The 18,894-nt window shown below is 38.7% G+C and overlaps 1 protein-coding gene across 12 annotated transcripts in view; it reads left to right on the forward strand.

The window, feature by feature from the left end:
- The window catches only part of LOC103544232 (ectonucleotide pyrophosphatase/phosphodiesterase family member 3-like), a 112,718-nt gene that overhangs the window by 42,711 nt on the left and 51,113 nt on the right, over positions 1–18,894 (forward strand). For 9 of the 12 annotated variants that reach the window (XR_011522118.1, XR_011522119.1, XR_011522117.1 and 6 more), the window contains exons 3-6: positions 59–181; positions 1,886–2,011; positions 14,139–14,199; positions 17,323–17,420. Coding sequence is in view for 6 of the 12 variants with exons in the window: in XM_070557165.1 (XP_070413266.1) it covers positions 59–181; positions 1,886–2,011; positions 14,139–14,199; positions 17,323–17,420 (408 nt within the window). In the remaining 6 variants the exon portion in view is untranslated. The remainder of the gene's footprint in view (positions 1–58; positions 182–1,885; positions 2,012–14,138; positions 14,200–17,322; positions 17,421–18,894) is intronic. The other 3 variants (XM_070557168.1, XM_070557170.1, XM_070557169.1) reach the window with 1 other exon arrangement.

The following is an 18,894-nucleotide window of genomic DNA, read 5'->3' on the forward strand; positions in this document are numbered from 1 at the left end:
GCTATGAGATATTGGATACTCTCTAAGCATTGATTTCCTTATTTCCTTCACTCTACAGGCAGCTGCAGGAGAAGATGCTTTGATTCTTCATATAGAGGATTGGAGGGCTGCAGGTGTGATGTGGGATGTAAAGACCGAGGCGACTGCTGCTGGGATTTTGAAGACACCTGTGTGGAATCAAGTATGAATTCCAAGCATAAGTTTATTAGCACATTGATTGTGCCATCATTGCTGCACGCGCAAATGCTCACCACACACCTTGTGATCAGTTTGCTAGGGCTGCTGTAACAAAGTGCCAAAGACTGGGTGGATTACACCACAGAAATTCCTTTTTTCACAGTTCTAGAAGCCAGAAGTCCAAGATCTTTGTTTCTTCTGAACACTGAGAGAAACTCTGTTCCGTGCCTCTCTCCTAGCCTCTATTGGGGTGCTGGCGATCTTGGCGTTCTCTGCCTTGTGGCAGCCTAACTCCAAACTCTGCCTTCATCTTCATGCGGGTTCTCCCTGAGTCTTCACAGTCCTCCCTGTGTGTGTCCGTGTTCAAACTTCCCCTTTTTGTAAGAACCCCCGCCACGCTGGATTAGGGCCCGTCCTAATGTTCTCACTTTAACGTGATTATCTGCAAAGATCCTTTTCTAAAGTCAAGTCACATTCATGGCAGCGAGGGTTAGGACTTCCACGTTTCTGAGGGCGTACAATTAAACCCATAACGTCTTGTATGCAGGAGCTAGGATTATGCTGTCTCCCTTTGCAGTGCTAAATGCAGAATCTACACTTCAGTTAGCTGAGGTTGAGGAATAACCTACAGCAGATGAAATGCCACATAATTGCTTATGTTTCCATGGAGTTTCACTATGGTGTAAGTTAATGCTCTTATTTAGTTTCATTTTCAGTAGTTCTCAGATTTCAGGTGCATAAGGCTCACTAGGAAGGCTGGTGATTCTTGGTGATTCTGATGCCAGCGTCCTCAGAACACAACTTAAGAAACTTTGTTCTCTAGGTGGAAGACACAGTTTGCAATGTTTGATTTCTAAGAAATCAGGGAAGGTGGGGAGTCTAGAGGATCAGGAGAGTGAAGGTTAGAACAGTAGAGCTCCTTACGTTATGCTCTCTGCGAAGGGCAGGAGGGAGGGGATGACCTAGTCTAGATAAAGTCTGTATTCCCTTTCCTTAATCTCCTGAAATCTTTTCTTTCTTAGTAAATACTAAACAGTGAGGAATGAAGAATGCTGTGCACAACTGAAGCACGCAGCAGCCCCCTCTCCCATGGGTCTGTCTAAGCGCAGGACTGATAGTGATTGTAGTCACTGCTCCCAAGCAGGTGCGCTGGGAAGCAGCCTCACTGCAGCCCCTGGTTGTTCTTAGCGTCGGGACTTGTTTAAACTGACCTCGTCCTAAGTCTATAGCCGGGGAGACACCAGAGGCCTGGTGGGGAGCTGCTGTACCACTGCTGTCACTCTCAGCTGGGAGGCCCCTGACCTGCCTTCACTCTTACGGGCCTGACCATGCTCCTGTTCCTTCCTTGCTGCCTGTCTGTAGACAAGGCTGGGCAAGGCTGCTCTTGAGTGGGAGCAATCGCTGAGGGTTAGTGGTGCTTCACCATCGGGAGCTCCTACCCTTGGGTGAGAATGGGATTGATGTTTAGAGTTTCTCCAAACTCAGAGGTGAACCTCTCTAGGTAGCCCAGCATCTCTCTCTGCGACTCATGCCAAATGAAGAAAAGTGGTGGACTGTCCCTTATTTGTGTTATGTAATTTCATTTACTAATGCAGGTAAATCAAGAATTTGTACAATAAGACAGGGAGAAATGCATTAAATTTATATTTTTAGTATTGGATACTTAAAATAAGTTAAATGCTCAGAACTGAATTGTGTAATTTTACAGCTCGAATATGGACCTGCAATGCGTTTCGTTGTGGGGAGACCAGACTAGAATCCAGCCTTTGCTCTTGTTCAGATGACTGTTTGCAGAGGAAAGACTGCTGTACTAACTATAAGAGTGTTTGCCAAGGTAAGCAGAGGATGTTGACCCATTTGCCTCTGAGAGTGCAGTGACCTGAAGCTGGCTTAGGCTGCAAAAATTTAAACAAGTCAGAGAATCTTTAGCTAGTCCATATAGAAGAAAAGACGAAATGTGTTCACTGTGGGAAGAAATGTGGTTTTTGCACCATAGAGGAAGGGAGGTCATATCATAGATATTAGTGAAAAGAAGAGAAAGCTTAAAGTCCTGTATTTCTCTGTAAGGCATGGTCTTTTTCAGTCCAGTGACTCTTCTAGACTTTTGGTTTGGGACACCAGATGGCATATCCTAAAGGCAAAACCTCATGAAAGAGGTTATCTGGAGCAAACATTGGTTCATTATACCTATGTTATTGTTGAAACAACTGTGTCCTGAGAGGTTCAGTTATGGATTTAGGATCCCCAGGGAGTTAATGCAGAGCCAAAATTATAATCCAGGTTATTCAGTTTTGATTCCACTTGCTGGCCAGTGGTGTAGCAGTTAAGTTCGCACACTCTACCTTGGTCACCTGGGGTTCATGGGTTCAGATCCTGAATGCGGACCTACACATTGCTCATCAAGCCCTGCTATGGTGGCATCCCATATACAAAAATAAAGGAATATTGGCACAGATGGTAGCTCAGGGACAATCTTCCTTAAGCAAAAAGACAAAGATTGGCAATGGATGTTATCTTAGGGACAGTCTTCCTCATGAAAAAAAAGGCTGAAGTGGTAACTCTGTTTTTACATAATATTTCTTGATATTTATAGTGAATATTATATCATTAAAAATCCCTCTGAGCGATGTCCGCATAATGGCGGAGTGAGTTCTTCCCTCAGTCTCTTCCCTTTAGTTACAAGTAAATGGACATTCATTAACCAGCAGAAGACTTTCTACACAGCCCAACAGGATTTTTTTTTTTTTAGAATGAACACATGCTAAAGATTTATTAACTAAAAATGTATTAACTAAATGTGAAGAGTTAGCTAAAGACTTATTAACTCATTAATTATTGAATTAGCAAGATAATAAAGCTGTTCAAAGAGTATTTTGAAGAACTGGGTAGGGGCCGGCTCTGTGGCCAAGTGGTTAAGTTCACATGCTCCACTTCGGTGGCCTGGGATTTCGCTGGTTCGGATCCTGGGTGTAGACATGGCACCGCTCATCAGGCCATGCTGAGGCGGCGTCCCACATGCCACAACCAGAAGGACCTGCAACTAAAAATAAACAACTATGTACCGGGGGGCTTTGGTAAAAAAAGGAAAAATAAAATCTTTAAAAAAAAAGAACTGGATTTAAGAAGAATTTTAGAATAAGACTGATCTATAGGGCAGTAAAAAAATGTAACCTTGGGGGCTGTCGTTTCTACCTGACAGAAATTATTTGCATTTCCACTGTATCTACCTTCAAGTTAATACCTAATTCCACAAAGTCTAAGATCTTAATTCATGTACAAGTCATACAAAAAGGTCTGTTCAAAAGTCAAACAAAGGAACGTTACCCTAGATAATGAAATAATCCATGAGCGGGCTGGTTAAACGATGCCCCAGTGTGACACTAAAGCACACACTGCACTCTGCCTTACAGCCAACCAACAGGATTTTTGAGAGATCTACACATCTGAAGGTGGATTGACTGGATCTCTGGGAGGCAGTGGAATTAAGTAAGCTCACCCCCTTCCCCTCCCCAGTGGCAGCAAGACAGTTCATGGATCCTCACACAGCATCTACTCACAACTGTAAGAGAATGTAGGGACAACCTGGCATGCGCAGATGCTTTTGGAGTTGCAGCCCAGCCTGCAGGATTGCCCAATGTGCCGTGGTGACCCCACCCATGGGAATGCTCTACAGCAAGTGGCATGGCTTAGCCTCCAAAGAGATTGAAACTCTAAGCAAAAAAAACAAACAAAACTTCTGGATATGAAGAACACACTTAATGAGATTTTTAAAAATCTAGAGTCCTTAATAAATAGAGCTGATGTTATAGAGGATAGAATTAGTGATTTAGAGGATAGAAATATAGAAATGCTTCAGGTGGAGGAGGAGAGAGAACTAAGATTTTTTAAAAATGGGGAAATTCTTCAAGAAATGTCCAACTCAATTAGGAAAAGCAACATAAAGTTAAAGGTATTCCAGACAGAATGGGGAAATTCTTCAAGAAATGTCCAGCTCAATTAGGAAAAGCAATATACAGTTAAAGGTATTCCAGACAGAGAAGAGAGGGAGAAAGGAGCAGAGAGCTCATTCAAAGAAATAATAGCCGAGAACTTCCCAAATCTGGCAAAGAAACTATACTTACAAGTACATGCAGCCAAAAGAACTCCTAATTACATCAGTGCATAAAGACCTTCTCCCAGGCGTGTACTATTAAAACTGGCAAAAGTAAATGATAAAGAAAAAATATTGAGGGCTGCAAGGCAGAAGAAAATAACTTACAGAGGAATCCCTATCAGGCTTTAAGTGGATTTCTTGGCAGAAACCCTATACACTAGGAGAAAATGGAATGATATATTCAAAATGCTAAAGAACAAAAACTTTCAAGCCATTTATGATAAAAACTCTGAACAAAATGGGCATAGAAGGAAACTACCTCAATATAATAAAGGCCATATACGACAAACCCATAGCTAACATCATACTCAATGGGCAGAAACTGAACGCCATCCCCCTGAAAACGGGAACGAGACAAGGATGCCCTCTATCACCACTCTTATTTAACATAGTACTGGAGGTCCTGGCCAGAGCAATCAGGCAAGAAAAAGGAATAAAAGGAATCCAAATAGGGAGGGGAGAAGTGAAACTCTCGCTGTTTGCAGACAACATGATCTTATATATAGAAAACCCCAAAGAATCCATTTGAAAACCGTTAGAAGTAATTAACAACTACAGCAAAGTTGCAGGGTATAAAATCAATTTGCATAAATCAGTAGCATTTCTATACTCCAGTAATGAACCAACAGAAAAAGAACTCTAGAATACAATACCATTCACAATCGCAACAAAAAGAATAAAATACCTTGGGGTAAATTTAACTAAGGAAGTGAAGGACCTATATAATGAAAATTACAAGGCCTTTCTAAGAGAATTGGATGACGACATAAGATGGAAAGACATTCCATGTACATGGATTGGAAGAATAAACATAGTTAAAAATGTCCGTTCTGCCTAAAGCAATCTACAGATTCAACGCCATCCCAATCAGAATCCCAATGACATTCTTTACAGAATTAGAACAAAGAATCCTAAAATTCATATGGGGCAACAAAAGACCCCGAATTTCTAAAGCAATCCTGAGGAAAAAGAAGAAAACGGGAGGCATCACAATCCCTGACTTCAAAACATACTACAAAACTACAGTAATCAAAACAGCATGGTACTAGTACAAAAACAGGTGCACAGATCAATGGAACAGAATTGAAAGCCCAGAGATAAAACCACACATCTATGGACAGCTTATCTTTGACAAATGAGCTGAGGGCATGCAATGGAGAAAAGAAAGTCTTTTCAACAAATGGTGCTGGGAAAACTGGAAGGCCACATGTAAAAGAATGAAAATTGACCATTCTTTTTCACCATTCACCAAAATAAACTCAAAATGGATCAAAGACCTAAAGGTGAGACCTGAAACCATAAGGCTTCTGGAAGAAAATGTAGGCAGTACACTCTTTGACATCAGTATTAAAAGGATCTTTTTGGACACCATGCCTTCTCAGAGAAGGGAAACAATAGAAAGAATAAACAAATGGGACTTCATCAGATTAAAGAACTTCTTCAAGACAAATGAAAACAGGATTGAAACAAAAAAAACAACCCACTAACTGGGAAAAAATATTTGCAAGTCATATATCTGACAAGGGCTTAATATCCATAATATATAAAGAACTCTCGCAACTCAACAACAAAACATCAAACAACCCAATCAAAAAATGGGCTGGAGACATGAACAGACATTTCTCCAAAGAAGATACACTGATGGCCAATAGGCACATGAAAAGATGCTCATCATCGCTGATCATCAGGGAAATGCAAATCAAAACTACACTAAGATATCACCTTACACCCGTTAGAATGACAAAAATATCTAAAACTAATACCAACAAATGTTGGAGAGCTTGCAGAGAAAAAGGAACCCTCATACACTGCTGGTGGGAATGCAAACTGGTGCAGCCACTATGGAAAACAGTATGGAGATTCCTCAGAAAATTAAAAATAGGACTACCATACGATCCAGCCATCCCACTACTGGGTATTTATCCAAAGAGCTTGAAGTCAGCAATCCCAAAAGTCCTGTGCACCCCAATGTTTATTGCAGCACTGTTTACAATAGCCAAGACGTGGAAGCAACCTAAGTGTCCAGCAACAGACGAATGGATAAAGAAGATGTGGTACATATATACAATGGAATACTACTCAGCTGCAAAACAGAACAAAATCATTCCATTTGCAATAACATGGATGGACCTTGAGAGAATTATGTTGAGTGAAATAAGCCAGCAAGAGAAGGATAATCTGTGTATGACTCCACTCATATGAGGAATTTAAAATTATGGACTAAGAACAGTTTAGTGGATACCAGGGGAAAGGGGGGGTGGGGGGTGGGCACAAAGGGTGAAGTGGTGCACCTACAACATGACTGACAAACATTAATGTACAACTGAAATTTCACAAGATTGTAACCTATCAATAACTCAATAAAAAAAAAAAAGAACAAAAACTTTCAGCCAAGAATACTCTATCCAGAAAAACTATCCTTCAGAGATGAGGGAGGAATAAAAGCTTTCCCAGGGAAACAAAAGCTGAGAGAGTTCATTGCCACTAGACCTCCCTTACAAGAAATAATGAAAGAATCCCTCATACCTGTAACAAAAAGGCAAAGGATTACAAAACAAGGAGATAAATGGAATCTGAACATTCCAGCTCTATGTCAGAATAGGTCACTAAACATTTAATTATAATGTAAAAGACAAGGGAAGGAAAGCATCAAAAATAACCGTAACACTTTAATTTAGTCACAAACTCACAACACAGAATGGAAGAATTTCTGCAATGAAAAGTCAAAAGGAGAAGAGGAAAGAGATGGAACTTGCTTATGCTAATGGAGGAAAGATGCTGTCTTAAAATTGACCATCTCATGAGATCTTTTATACAAACCTCATGATAACCACTAAAGAATAAATCACAGCATAGCACAAATCATAAACAAAGATAAAACCATGACAGAAACCCACCAAACTGAAATGGCAGTCAGAAATACAAGAGAAAAAACAATGGAAATATAGAATTACTGGAAACAAGAGATAAAATGGCAGTACTAAGCCTTCATATATCAATAATCATTCTAAAATTAAATGGATTAAATTCTCTAATGAAAAGACACAGAATGGTTGGATGGATTAAAAATCAAGACCTAACAATATAATGCCTCCAGAAAACACATCTAAGCTCTAGGCTCAATGTGAGAGGATGGAAGATGATACTCCAAGCAAATGGCAAATAAAAGAAAGGTGTTGCCATACTTATGTCAGACAAAGCATACTTCAAGTTAAAAGAGACAATGAGAGACAAGGAGGGGCAATATGTAATAAAAGGGGCATTCTGCCAAAAGAGAATAACACTTATGAATATATATGCACCTAACAAAGATGCGCCAGAGTATATAAAGCAACTGTTAACAGACCTAAAGAGAGAAATTGACAGCAACACAATAATAGTAAGGGACCTTAACACCCCTCTTACATCGATTGATAGATCATCCAGACAGAAAGTCAACAAGGAAATAGTGGCCTGAAACAAAATACTACATCAGATAGACTTAATAGATATATATAGAACATTCCATCCAAAACCAGCAGAATACACATTGTTTGTAAGAGCACATGGAACATTGTCAAGGACAGACTATATGTTGGGAAACAAGGCAAGCCTCAATAAATTTAAAACAATTGAAATCATATCAAGCATCTTTTCTGACCACAATGCTATGAAACTAGAAATCACCTATAAGAAAATGCTAGGAAATTCCCAAATATATGGAGACTAACCAACATGATACTTAACAACTCTTGGATCAATGAAGAAATCAAAGGAGATATAAAAAAATAAGAGACAAATGAAAATGAAAACAGAACATACCAACTCTTATGGGATGCAGCAAAAGCTGTCCTAAGAGGGAAATTAATAGCAATACAGGCCTACCTCAACAAACAAGAAAAGTCTCAAATAAGGAATCTTAGTCTACCCCCAACAGATCTAGAAAAAGAAGAACAAACAAAGCCCAAAGTCAGCAGAAGGAGGGAAATAATAAAAATTAAGGCAGAAATAAATGAAATAGAGACTAAATAAACAATAGAAAACATCAGTGAAATTAAGAGCTCGTTCTTTGAGAACATAACAAAAGTTGAGAAACCCTTAGCCACACTCACTAAGCAAAAAAGAGAGAAGGCTCAAATAAATAAAATTAGAAATGAAAGAGGAGAAATTACAATGGATACCACAGAAATACAAAAGATTTTAAGAGCATACTATGAAAAACTATATGCCAATAAATCGGACAATCCAGAAGAAATGGATAAATTCTGACTCATACAATCTTCCAAAACTGAACCAAGAAGAAATAGACAATCTGAATAGACCAATCGCAAGTAACAAGATTGAAATAGTAATCAAAAAAACTTCCAAAAATTAAAAGTCCAGGACCAGATGGATCCTCTCAAGAATTCTACCAAACATTCAAAGAATTTAATACCTATCCTTCTCAAACTATTCCAAAAAATTGAAGAAGATGGAATGCATCCTAACGCATTCTAGGAGGTCAACATTACCCTGATACCAAAAACAGACATGGAAAACACAAAGGAGGAAAATTACAGGCCAGTGTTGCTGATGAACATAGATACAAAAATCCTCAACAAAATATTGACAAATTGACTACAGCAGTACATTAAAAGGATCACACACTATGATAAAGTGGGATTTATATCAGGGACACAGGGATGATTCAACATCCTCAATTCATTCAATGTGATATACCACATTAACAAAATCAGGAATAAAAATCACATGATCATCTCAATAGATAGAAAGCATTTGAGAAGATCCAACATCCACTTATGATAAAAACTCTCAGTAAAACAGGTATAGAAGGAAGGCACCTCAACCTAGTAAAGGCCATGTATGACAAACCCACAGCCAACATCATACTTAAGAGTGAAAAACTGAAAGCCATCCCCCTAAGAACAGGAATAAGACAAGGGTTCCCAATCTCACCACTCCTATTCAACATAGTACTGGAGGTTTTGGCCAGAGCAATTAGACAAATAAAAGAAATTAAAAAAAAAAAAAAAAGGAATCCAGATTGGAAAGGAAGAAGTAAAACTCTTGCTGTTTGAAGACTATATGATTCTATATAGAGGGAAACCTAAAGAATATACCAGAAAGCTATTAGAAATAATCAACAACTACAGCAAATTTTCAGGGTACAAAATCAACTTACAAAAAATCAGTTGCATTCCTATACACTAATAATGAACTAGCTGAAAAAGAAGTCAGGAATACAATTCAATTTACCTTCGCAACAAAAAGAATAAAATATCTAGGAATAAATTTAACCAAGGAGGTGAAAGACCTGTACAATGAAAACTATAAGACATTGTTCAAAGAAATTGGACAAGGCATAAAGAAATGGAAAGCTATTCCATGCTCATGAATTGCAAGAATAAACATAGTTAAAATGTCAATATTACCTAAAGCAATCTGCAGATTCAATGCAATCCCAATTAGACTCCCAATGACTTTCTTCATGGAAATAGAACAAAGAATCCTAAAATTTCTATAGAACAACAAAAGACCCCAAATAGCCAAAGGAATCCTGAGAAAAAAGAACAAAGCTGGAGGCATCACAATCCCTGACTTCAAAATATACTACAAAGATATAGTAATCAAAACAATATGATATTGGCAGAAAAACGGACACACAAATCAATAGAACAGAATTCAAAGCCCAGAAAGAAAACCACACGTCTACGGACAGCTAATTTCATCAAAGGAGCCAGGAACTTACAATGGAGAAAGGAAAGTCTCTTCAATAAATGGTGTTGGGAAAACTGGACAGCCAAATGCAAAAGAATGAAAGTAGACCATTGTCTTTTACCATACATAAAAATTTGCTCAAAATAGATTAAAGACTTGAATGTAAGACCTGAAATCATAAACTCCTAGAAGAAAATATAGGCAGTACACTCTTTGACATCAGTTTTGGCAGCATCTTTTCGAATACTATGTCTACTTGCGCATGGGAAACAAAAGAAAAAATAAACAAATGGGACTACATTAGACTAAAAACCTTCTGCAAGGCAAAGGAAACAATGAACAAAATAAAAGACAATCCATCAACTGGGAGAAAATATTTGCAAATCATATATCTGACAAAAGATTCATTTCCAAAATATATAAAGAACTCATAGGGCCTGGCCCTGTGGCATCGTGGCAATGGATTGGCCGGATCTTAGCTTAGGGCCAATCTTCCTCACCAAAGGAGAAAAAAAAGAACTCATACGACTCAACAACAAAAAACAAAACAACCCAGTCAAAAAATGGGCAGAGGATGTGAACCGACATTTTTCCAAAGAAACTATACAGACGACCAACAAGCACATGAAAAGATGTTCAATGTCACTAATTATTAGGGAAATGCCAATCAACTACAAATGAGATATCACCTCACACCTGTCAGAATTGCTATAATTAACAGGATGAGGAATAATAAGTGCTGGAGAGGATGTGGAGAAAAGGGAATCCTTTGACGTTGCTGGTGGGAATCAAAACTGGTGCAGTCACTATGGAAAACAGTATGGAGATTTCTCAAAAAATTAAAAATAGGAATACCATATGATCCAGCTATCCCACGACTGGATATTTATCCAAAGAACATGAAATCAACAATACAAATAGATCTATGCACCCCTATGTTCATTGCAGCATTCTTCACAGTATCCAAGACATAGAAGCAACCCAAGTGTCCATCAACTGATGATTAGATAAAGAAGATATGGTAAATATATACAATGGAATGCTACTCCACCATGAAAAAAGAAAAAATTGTCCCATTTGCAACAACATGGATGGACTTGGAGGGTATTATGTTAAGAGAAATAAGCCAGAGAGACAGACAAATACCAAATGATTTCACCCATATGTGAAAGATAAACACAGGGATAAAGAGAACAGATTAGTGGCTACCAGAGGGGAAGCAGTTTGGTGGGTTGTGGAAAAGGTAAAGAGACACGTATGTATGGTGAGGGATAAAAACTAGTCTATTGGTGGTGAGCACAATGCAGTCTATACAGAAACTGGTATATAATAATGTATGCTTGAAATTACACAGCTATAAACTAATACGACCTTAATAAAAATTTTTTTTAAATCCCTCTAAATTCACAAAGGCAAGTATTGTTTCTGGTTTGCTTATTTCTCTAATGAATTCACTGACCATACTGCCTCTGACCTCTATGTTCTCCTGTCTTTTGTCCCAATCTTATTACTCCTGACTTTTATCTCAAGACTGACCCTCAGTTCATGTGGCAAATTTTCACACTGAATTCATCACACAATATTGTTTGAATTTAACAGCAACAAAAATAATGTTTATAAGTAGTCTTGAAGTTTACCCTACCACCAATTGGTTACTTTGATGGAGTTAATTTAATCATTTCAATTTATTTTTTAAATAAATGTAAATGTTTTCTCACTCTAAGGAGTCAACTCTTTATATTTAAAGATGTTCAAAGATTTTTGCCAAAATTATACCTTTAGAGAGTACTTTGAGGGGATTTGAATAATTTTTGTCCAAGAAACCAGCTTGTTACTTTTCATTTTAAGTTTAGAATTTTTAAAAACTTTATGATAAATTTCTAACATATACAAAGTAGAGAACAGTATGATGTTTTCATCATCTAGCTTCTGCAATGATCAACTCATGGCCAATCTTGTCTCGTATTGACGCAGTATAATTTTCAAAAAGATAAAAACACAACTCTCATATGAATGTAAAGTGAACATGTCAAAGATTTATTAACTCATTAATGAGATAACCAACTGGAATATTAAGCTGGCTCGAAGAGAAATCAAGAAACTAAGAATATGTAGGACTAAAAGAATGTTGGAATACAATCACTAGAACTCTAACTTTTGGTGGGACAGAAATTATTTGCTTTTTTACAGGATGATGTATTTGCTACCAGACAAGAATCAGTTGTGTGGCTATTCATTTCCACCAATTAACTGCTACCCTTACTGAGTTGTGAAATGAATTGTAAAGAATAAGCTAGCTAAAGGTACATACTCCTAGGTAATGAGATAATCCATAGGTGGGCTTTTTTTGATAATTCCTACTTTGAAATGAAGTTTAGTGATCAGACCTACTTTTGCTGATTTCCAAGTTCTGGATTTTTTTTCTTAATAAAATATACTCTTTTTTCCCCCAACCTATTTCCCAAAATTTTAGATAATTTCAAAGCAATCCCTAGAGTTAATATCATTCATCTGTAAATATTTTCCATATGTATCTAAAAAAGATAAGGATTTAACAAAATTAGAATACCACCAATATATTTAAAAATATCACTGATAATTATTTATTGTCCTCAAACATCCAGTGTTCAAATTCTTCTGTTTGTTTCATATTTTTTTAAAGATTGTTCGAAGTATGATCCAAATAGATCCACACATTGCAATTGGCTGATATGTTTCAAGTTTTTTAAAAGTAGGTTCTTGAGCCAGCTCTCACAGCCTCGTGGTTAAAGTTCAGCACTCTTTCTACTTTGGGGGCCTGGGTTAGTTTCCCAGTCCAGGAACCACGTCACCTGTCTGTCAGCTGCCATGCTGTGGCAGGAGCTCACATAGAAGACTGGAAGGACTTACAACTAGGCTATACAGTCATGCACTAGGGCTTTGGAGAGGAGAAATAAGAGGAAGATTGGCAACAGATGTTAGCTCAGGGCCAATATTTTCCTGCCAAAAAAAAAAAAGTTAGATTCTCTCTTCTACCTTTCTTCCCCTTGCAATTTATGTGTTGGAGAAATGGGACCATTTGTCCTCTAGAGATTGCAGATTGCATGTCCTGTGACTTAAGCAGTGTGTCGTGTCCTATATTTCTTGACAGCTGGTGGTTAGAGCCAAAGGATGGTTTAGCTTCGGGTTTTGTTTATTTAACACATATACTCATAGGTGGAGGTGTTACTTCCAGTAAGAGGCACGTCTTGTCTGCTTGTCTCTTTTTGGGGGGATGTTAGCCACTGAGGATCATTGCCTAGATCCACTGGTGTTGCAAATAGTCACATTCATGGTCTGTCATTTATACTTCATAAATTAGCTGGAGTGTCCTATAAACAGAAACATCCATGGAGTAAGAATTTTATATTTTTTTTGAGGAAGATTAGCCCTGAGCTAACATCTACTGCCCATCCTCCTCTTTTCGTTGAGGAAGACTGGCCCTAAGCTAACATCTGTGCCCATCTTCCTCTGTTTTATGTGGGACGCCTACCACAGCATGGCTTGACAAGTGGTGACTAGGTACACACCCGGGATCCGAACTAGCGAACCCTGGGCCACCTAAGTGGAACGTGTGCACTTAACTGCTGCGTCACCCGGCGGCCCCCATGCAGTAAGAATTTTTTAGTTAAGATCTTAACTATTTGTTTTTTCAGTTTTTCCCATTTGATATCAATTATTCTCATTGGCTATTTCCTTTTTTTAATGCCGTCTTTTCTCTTTTCTTTAAATTGTATATCTATCTTTATTAAGTACTTTTTTTAGCAATTGGGAAAGCATTGTCCCTGAGGAAAAAACCATTCTTAAAAGAAGAAGGAAGAAAATGTCCCTCTCTGGCTAGAGGCATCCCCTTTGTTTTTCTGGGTGAGATGGGCTTCCTGGTGTTCAGTTAGTGTAGATTTCTGATCTGTGTGGGTCACTAGGGGCACTGACCTGCCAGCGTGTGAAATGGCGCTAAACACGTTCTGGAAGAATTGAGCCACTGGAGGGACAGGAGTTAAGCAGTTTTGAAAGGTCATGTCCATTGAACTTTTGCTTCTCTTTTCTTGTCCGTGGGGCAGCCATCTAAAGCTTTTGATCCGCTGCTTTTCAGGAGAAAGCCCATGGGTACAAGAGGAGTGTGGCACAGCCCAGCAGTCTCGGTGTCCAGAAGGGTGAGAACGCCATGGGGATTTTTATCCTCCTTTCACAGACGGCACCCGGGAGTGTAGCTGAGGGGCAAGGGGGAGTTTCCTCCACTCTGTTTAGGTTGTAAAATGAAGAGGTTAACAAACGATGAGATTCCTTGTGGCTTCAAACTCATAACAGACTTTTGTTTGCTTTCCTGTTTACAAAGCATTTTCATATTAATTTATTACATCCAAGCCTTACAACAATGACTAGAAAAATTGGTTGAAGTCTTTATACTAACATTCCCAAGGTCCTATGCTCAGGACTAGAATTTAGGTCTAAATTACTCCAGCCAGAACTCTTTCTGTTAACCTCCTGGCACCTCAAATTTGTTCTTCCTGAGGGAAGGGGAAGAGGTTTGTCCCTGGAAGGCCTCACAATGAAAGGTGGACCTTGAAGAATGGGTGAGGGGCACTCTGTCAGGTGGGCATGGGTGCTGACCACGTGAGGTGACACCCGTCACCCCACCCCTCCATGAGTCAGTCCACACGTCTATGACGGCTGCTGCCCGGACTTTGCCCGCCCCTGGAAACGTGCCCACCATCACCGCAGAGGCAGGGTGGATTCTCCCTGTCCTCCAGTTGCCCCTCTGCCCTTCACCTACCTCAGTCTTCTGGCTCAAGCCGTGAGAGGATGACAGTGAAGACGAGGCAGGGGAAAGGCATACCTGGCTGTAGGAAGAACTGGTGGAGGCATTTTTTAAGAGCATAATTTCATTTAAAAGATGTGTGTGGATAACCTGTCCGTTTTTGGTCCGTGCTGTGTTGGTTTACCCCAGTCCTCAGGTCCAGCACCCCTCTTCAGCAGCTTCTGGGTGGAAGAGCCAAGAATTTAGAATTAAAAGGAGACTTTAGTTTGACTCCTGGTTTTGCCTGTGGCACTTGCATTAGTCACTTCTCTAAAATGCATCTATAAAATCAGAACAATAATAATGATGCCAAGTTCAAGAGATTTTTGTGTAAGAATTAAATCAATATCTTGATCCCATAGATGTTTGACCCTATTTTCCAGCTGCAAATTTATTTTGATGGCATATTTATGAATATAAATTTTTAAGTCAGCATTATGCTAATGGCATTATGAAACAAATAAGTATTTTCCAATGAAAATTGCAGTATGCCACTTTAATTTCTTGTAGAATATTCTACATATTGTAGTTAAAACAGTCCCAATATTCCATTTTTATTTTTTGAGGTATAGTTTATATACATTGAAATGCTCACATTTATGTGTTCTTTCACAACGTAGAATTGGAAGGCTGCACTGACCTTTTTCTAGCTTTACTCAAGCATATTGAAAAAAACTGAAATGATTCTTCTTATTTTTGGCTGGTATCATCATTCAGAATTTTCTTTATAATAATATTGAGTGTTTGTCAGAATTTTTAAAGATTTATTCTAACCAAACTTCTTGGAAAAGTATGTTCTTTTTCAAAAATTTAGATGTAAAACTGCTTGAGCACTGAGTTGAAAATAATTTCTTTTCCATTCTCACTTGCATGCACTGTGTTTGGAATTTAAAACAAACTTAGTGTGTTCACAGTTGCCATTTATAATAGCCCGAAACTGGAAAGTACCCAAATACCCATCAACAGTAGAATGAATAAGTTATGATTTAGTCATTCACTGGAATACTAGACAGCCACGACAATGAATAATCTACGACTACAGGCAGCAATGCAGATGAATCTCAAACATAATGTTAAGTAAAAGAAGCAGACACAGCAGAATACATACTATATGATTCAGTTTGCATATAAAGATAAGTGCAAAAATAGACACAACTAATCTATGCCCTTAGAAGTCACGATGGTGATCACCAGTGGTGGAAGTGTGGTTGGCAGAGGTTGGAGATTAGAAGGAACCATGAGGGGAGGGTTCTAGGGTGCTGGTAATATTCTGTTTCTTGATCTGGGTGATGGCCACACAGTGGAGTTCAGTTAGGAAAAATTTATGAAACTATACATCTCTGAAAAGTGTGTGTGTGAATGTGTGTATGTATATGAAATACAAATAAAATTTTACAGACAAAAAAAGTGTTGAGTGAAAAAAAAGAGTCTCTGGCTATAACCCAAAAGTTACCTTCCATCATTTTAACTTAAATACTCATCCAAAAAGAGACTGTAATGCTTTTAAGGTTAATATTAATTAAAGAGTCATTAGAATTATTAGCTATTAGAATATTAGAATAGATATCAGAATAGAATAAAAAAATGTAGAACTTTAGAATAATAGAACACGTCATAAGCTATAGAGTTCCTAAATTCCATATCATAATTACATCCAAAGTAAGGTAGAATAATTGTAACTTTTATGATATTTGAGTTTGAGCATTGAATTCAGTTGTCATGGCTTTTGGCTCAGTGGCCAAAGCCAGGACCGTGAAAGGTCTGCAATATAGAACGTGATTTCTGGTAATGTTTTGTTAATCCCCTGCTTGCATGCCACTGACCTCTGTTGGAAAACCACAATTAATTAGCTCTGTGTATACTTATCACTGTGAAAGGCTAAATATATCTGAGGTGAGGCAATGATAACAATGTGCTGTGTTGTGATGATTCCAAAATATCTGCTAAGTGGGTTGGGATTGAATTTTGAGAGGTTGAGGAACTGTTTAGGATTAAATTGTTAGTAAAGAATCAAGCCGAGAAGTGAACCCAAGTCTTGCTGAGGGCGAAGCCCTTCCTTTTTCTCCACAGCACACTGCCTTTCATCATAAACTCTCGGGGCTAGAGAAATTTCATATATGACATGCCTGGCTCTCACAGACAGCCAATGCCAAGGAGTAAGCAGAAATAAAGAAAGTTAGCCAAAGTTATTTAAACTCTGGCACTCAAATGTTGATAGATCTCAAAGTTGAAAGACAGATAATTTACATAACACTTTTTCTTTTGTAATTGAACACTTCTATTAAGGGTTACCATCATAAAGGAAGTACAGATTGTTAAGGGAAATAATTTTTAAAAAGAGAAAGGAACAGTTGACCTAGAACTATTTTCTTAGTGTACTTTCTAAGCATTTTCTAATTTGGAGAATTGTAAGTAGTATAGAAAAGAGTGTATTTATTTTTCATCAAAATAAAGGACTAATTTTTGTTTCCATTTTCAGATTTGACCTGCCACCGGTTATTCTGTTTTCCATGGATGGATTTAGAGCTGAGTATTTACAGACGTGGAGTCCTCTCATACCTAATGTTAATAAGCTGAGTAAGTCTTCTCCAGCTGGAGGCAGGCGATGAGAATGACGCCTCATTAGTCAATCTCTGGGTGGTGCACTTTCCTCGCTGATCTCTGACGTCAGTGGTCTGTCTTAGCACAGGGCCTCTCAGGATCCTGATGACTTTACTACCTGGTGTCTATTTTCGTGCCTGTTGGCTGCTCCTTCCTTTTTTTGTAGCATGTTCATCTTTTTGTTTATTTTGATTGTTCCATATTTGAATATAACTTCTACTCTATGGAAATCTGTTCGCATGTACTGTCTCAAAAGTGGCATTCGTCAGACCTGGGTGCTGGGTCTTCACAGGGTGAATGTGAGCAGCCAGGACAAGGTCCTGAAGGATCCTGAGTAGACTGGACAGAGCCAGCACATACCAATGCTCCAGGAGGTAGAAGTCCAGTATCTGTACCTGGTTCTGGAATCAAAGTGCCTGGAACCTGGCTCCACCACTTAGTAGCTGTGAGACCTCGGGCCAGTTTACCTTACCTATTGGTGCCTCAGTCTCCTGGTCTGTGAAATGGTCACCTCCTACCTGATAGGAATTCTGTGAGAATATATATGTGGTATACATTGCATGATTTTAAGTGATTACTACAATTACTTTTATCATCTTTATCATGAACTTCTACATCTGCATTAGGGCACTTGACCTTCATACAATTTTATAAAGTGAATAATAAAGAGAAATGGACTCCCCAAGGACATAGAGCTATGAAGTGTCAGAGGGTTGGCCCCAGAGTCCATATCTCTTCTGCCCTGCAATTCCTCTTTCTTCCCCCTTCTAATAAGCCCTGCTTTCCTTCCAAGGTCCCCAAAATTTATAACAATTTGAATGGTTTCCTGTTTTTATTTTTCTCCGAATTATTAAAAAATAGCTGTTTGACCCCCAAGGAAGTTGATTACCTTTTCTGGGTTTCAGTTTCTTCCCTTATAAAATGAGAGGATTAGGGGCTGGCCCCGTGGTGGAGTGTTTGAGTTCGTGCACTCTGCTTCAGCGGCTCAGGGTTTCACCGGTTCAGATCCTGGGCACAGACCTAGCACCGCTCATCAAGCCACACAGAGGCAGCGTCCCACATAGCAGAACTAGAAGGACTTACAAGTAGAATATACAGCTAGGTACTGGGGGGATTTGGGGAGAAGAAGAAAAAAAAGTGGAAGATTGGCAACAGATGTTAGCTCAGGGCCAATCTTTAAAAAAAGAGAGAGGATTAGATCTAAGGATTTCTACTGCTAATTTCAGCTCTAAAATGGCGTGATTGTAGAAAGGTAAACTCCTTCCCCTACAATACAAGGTGCTTTGTCCCTTCAGCTTCTCCCTCACTCCTTCAGGCAGATCCTGGGCCTCTGCCAGAACTGGCTCCAAATTCAGGACCTGTCACTTACTGCTGATTTACTTTCACCTGGAAAGTTAACTGACACCTCTCAGTTTCTGTTTCCTTATCTGCATTTTCCTTGACCATTTGG

Source organism: Equus przewalskii, chromosome 9 (assembly GCF_037783145.1).
Source record: "Equus przewalskii isolate Varuska chromosome 9, EquPr2, whole genome shotgun sequence".
Classification (NCBI taxonomy): Eukaryota; Metazoa; Chordata; class Mammalia; order Perissodactyla; family Equidae; genus Equus; species Equus przewalskii.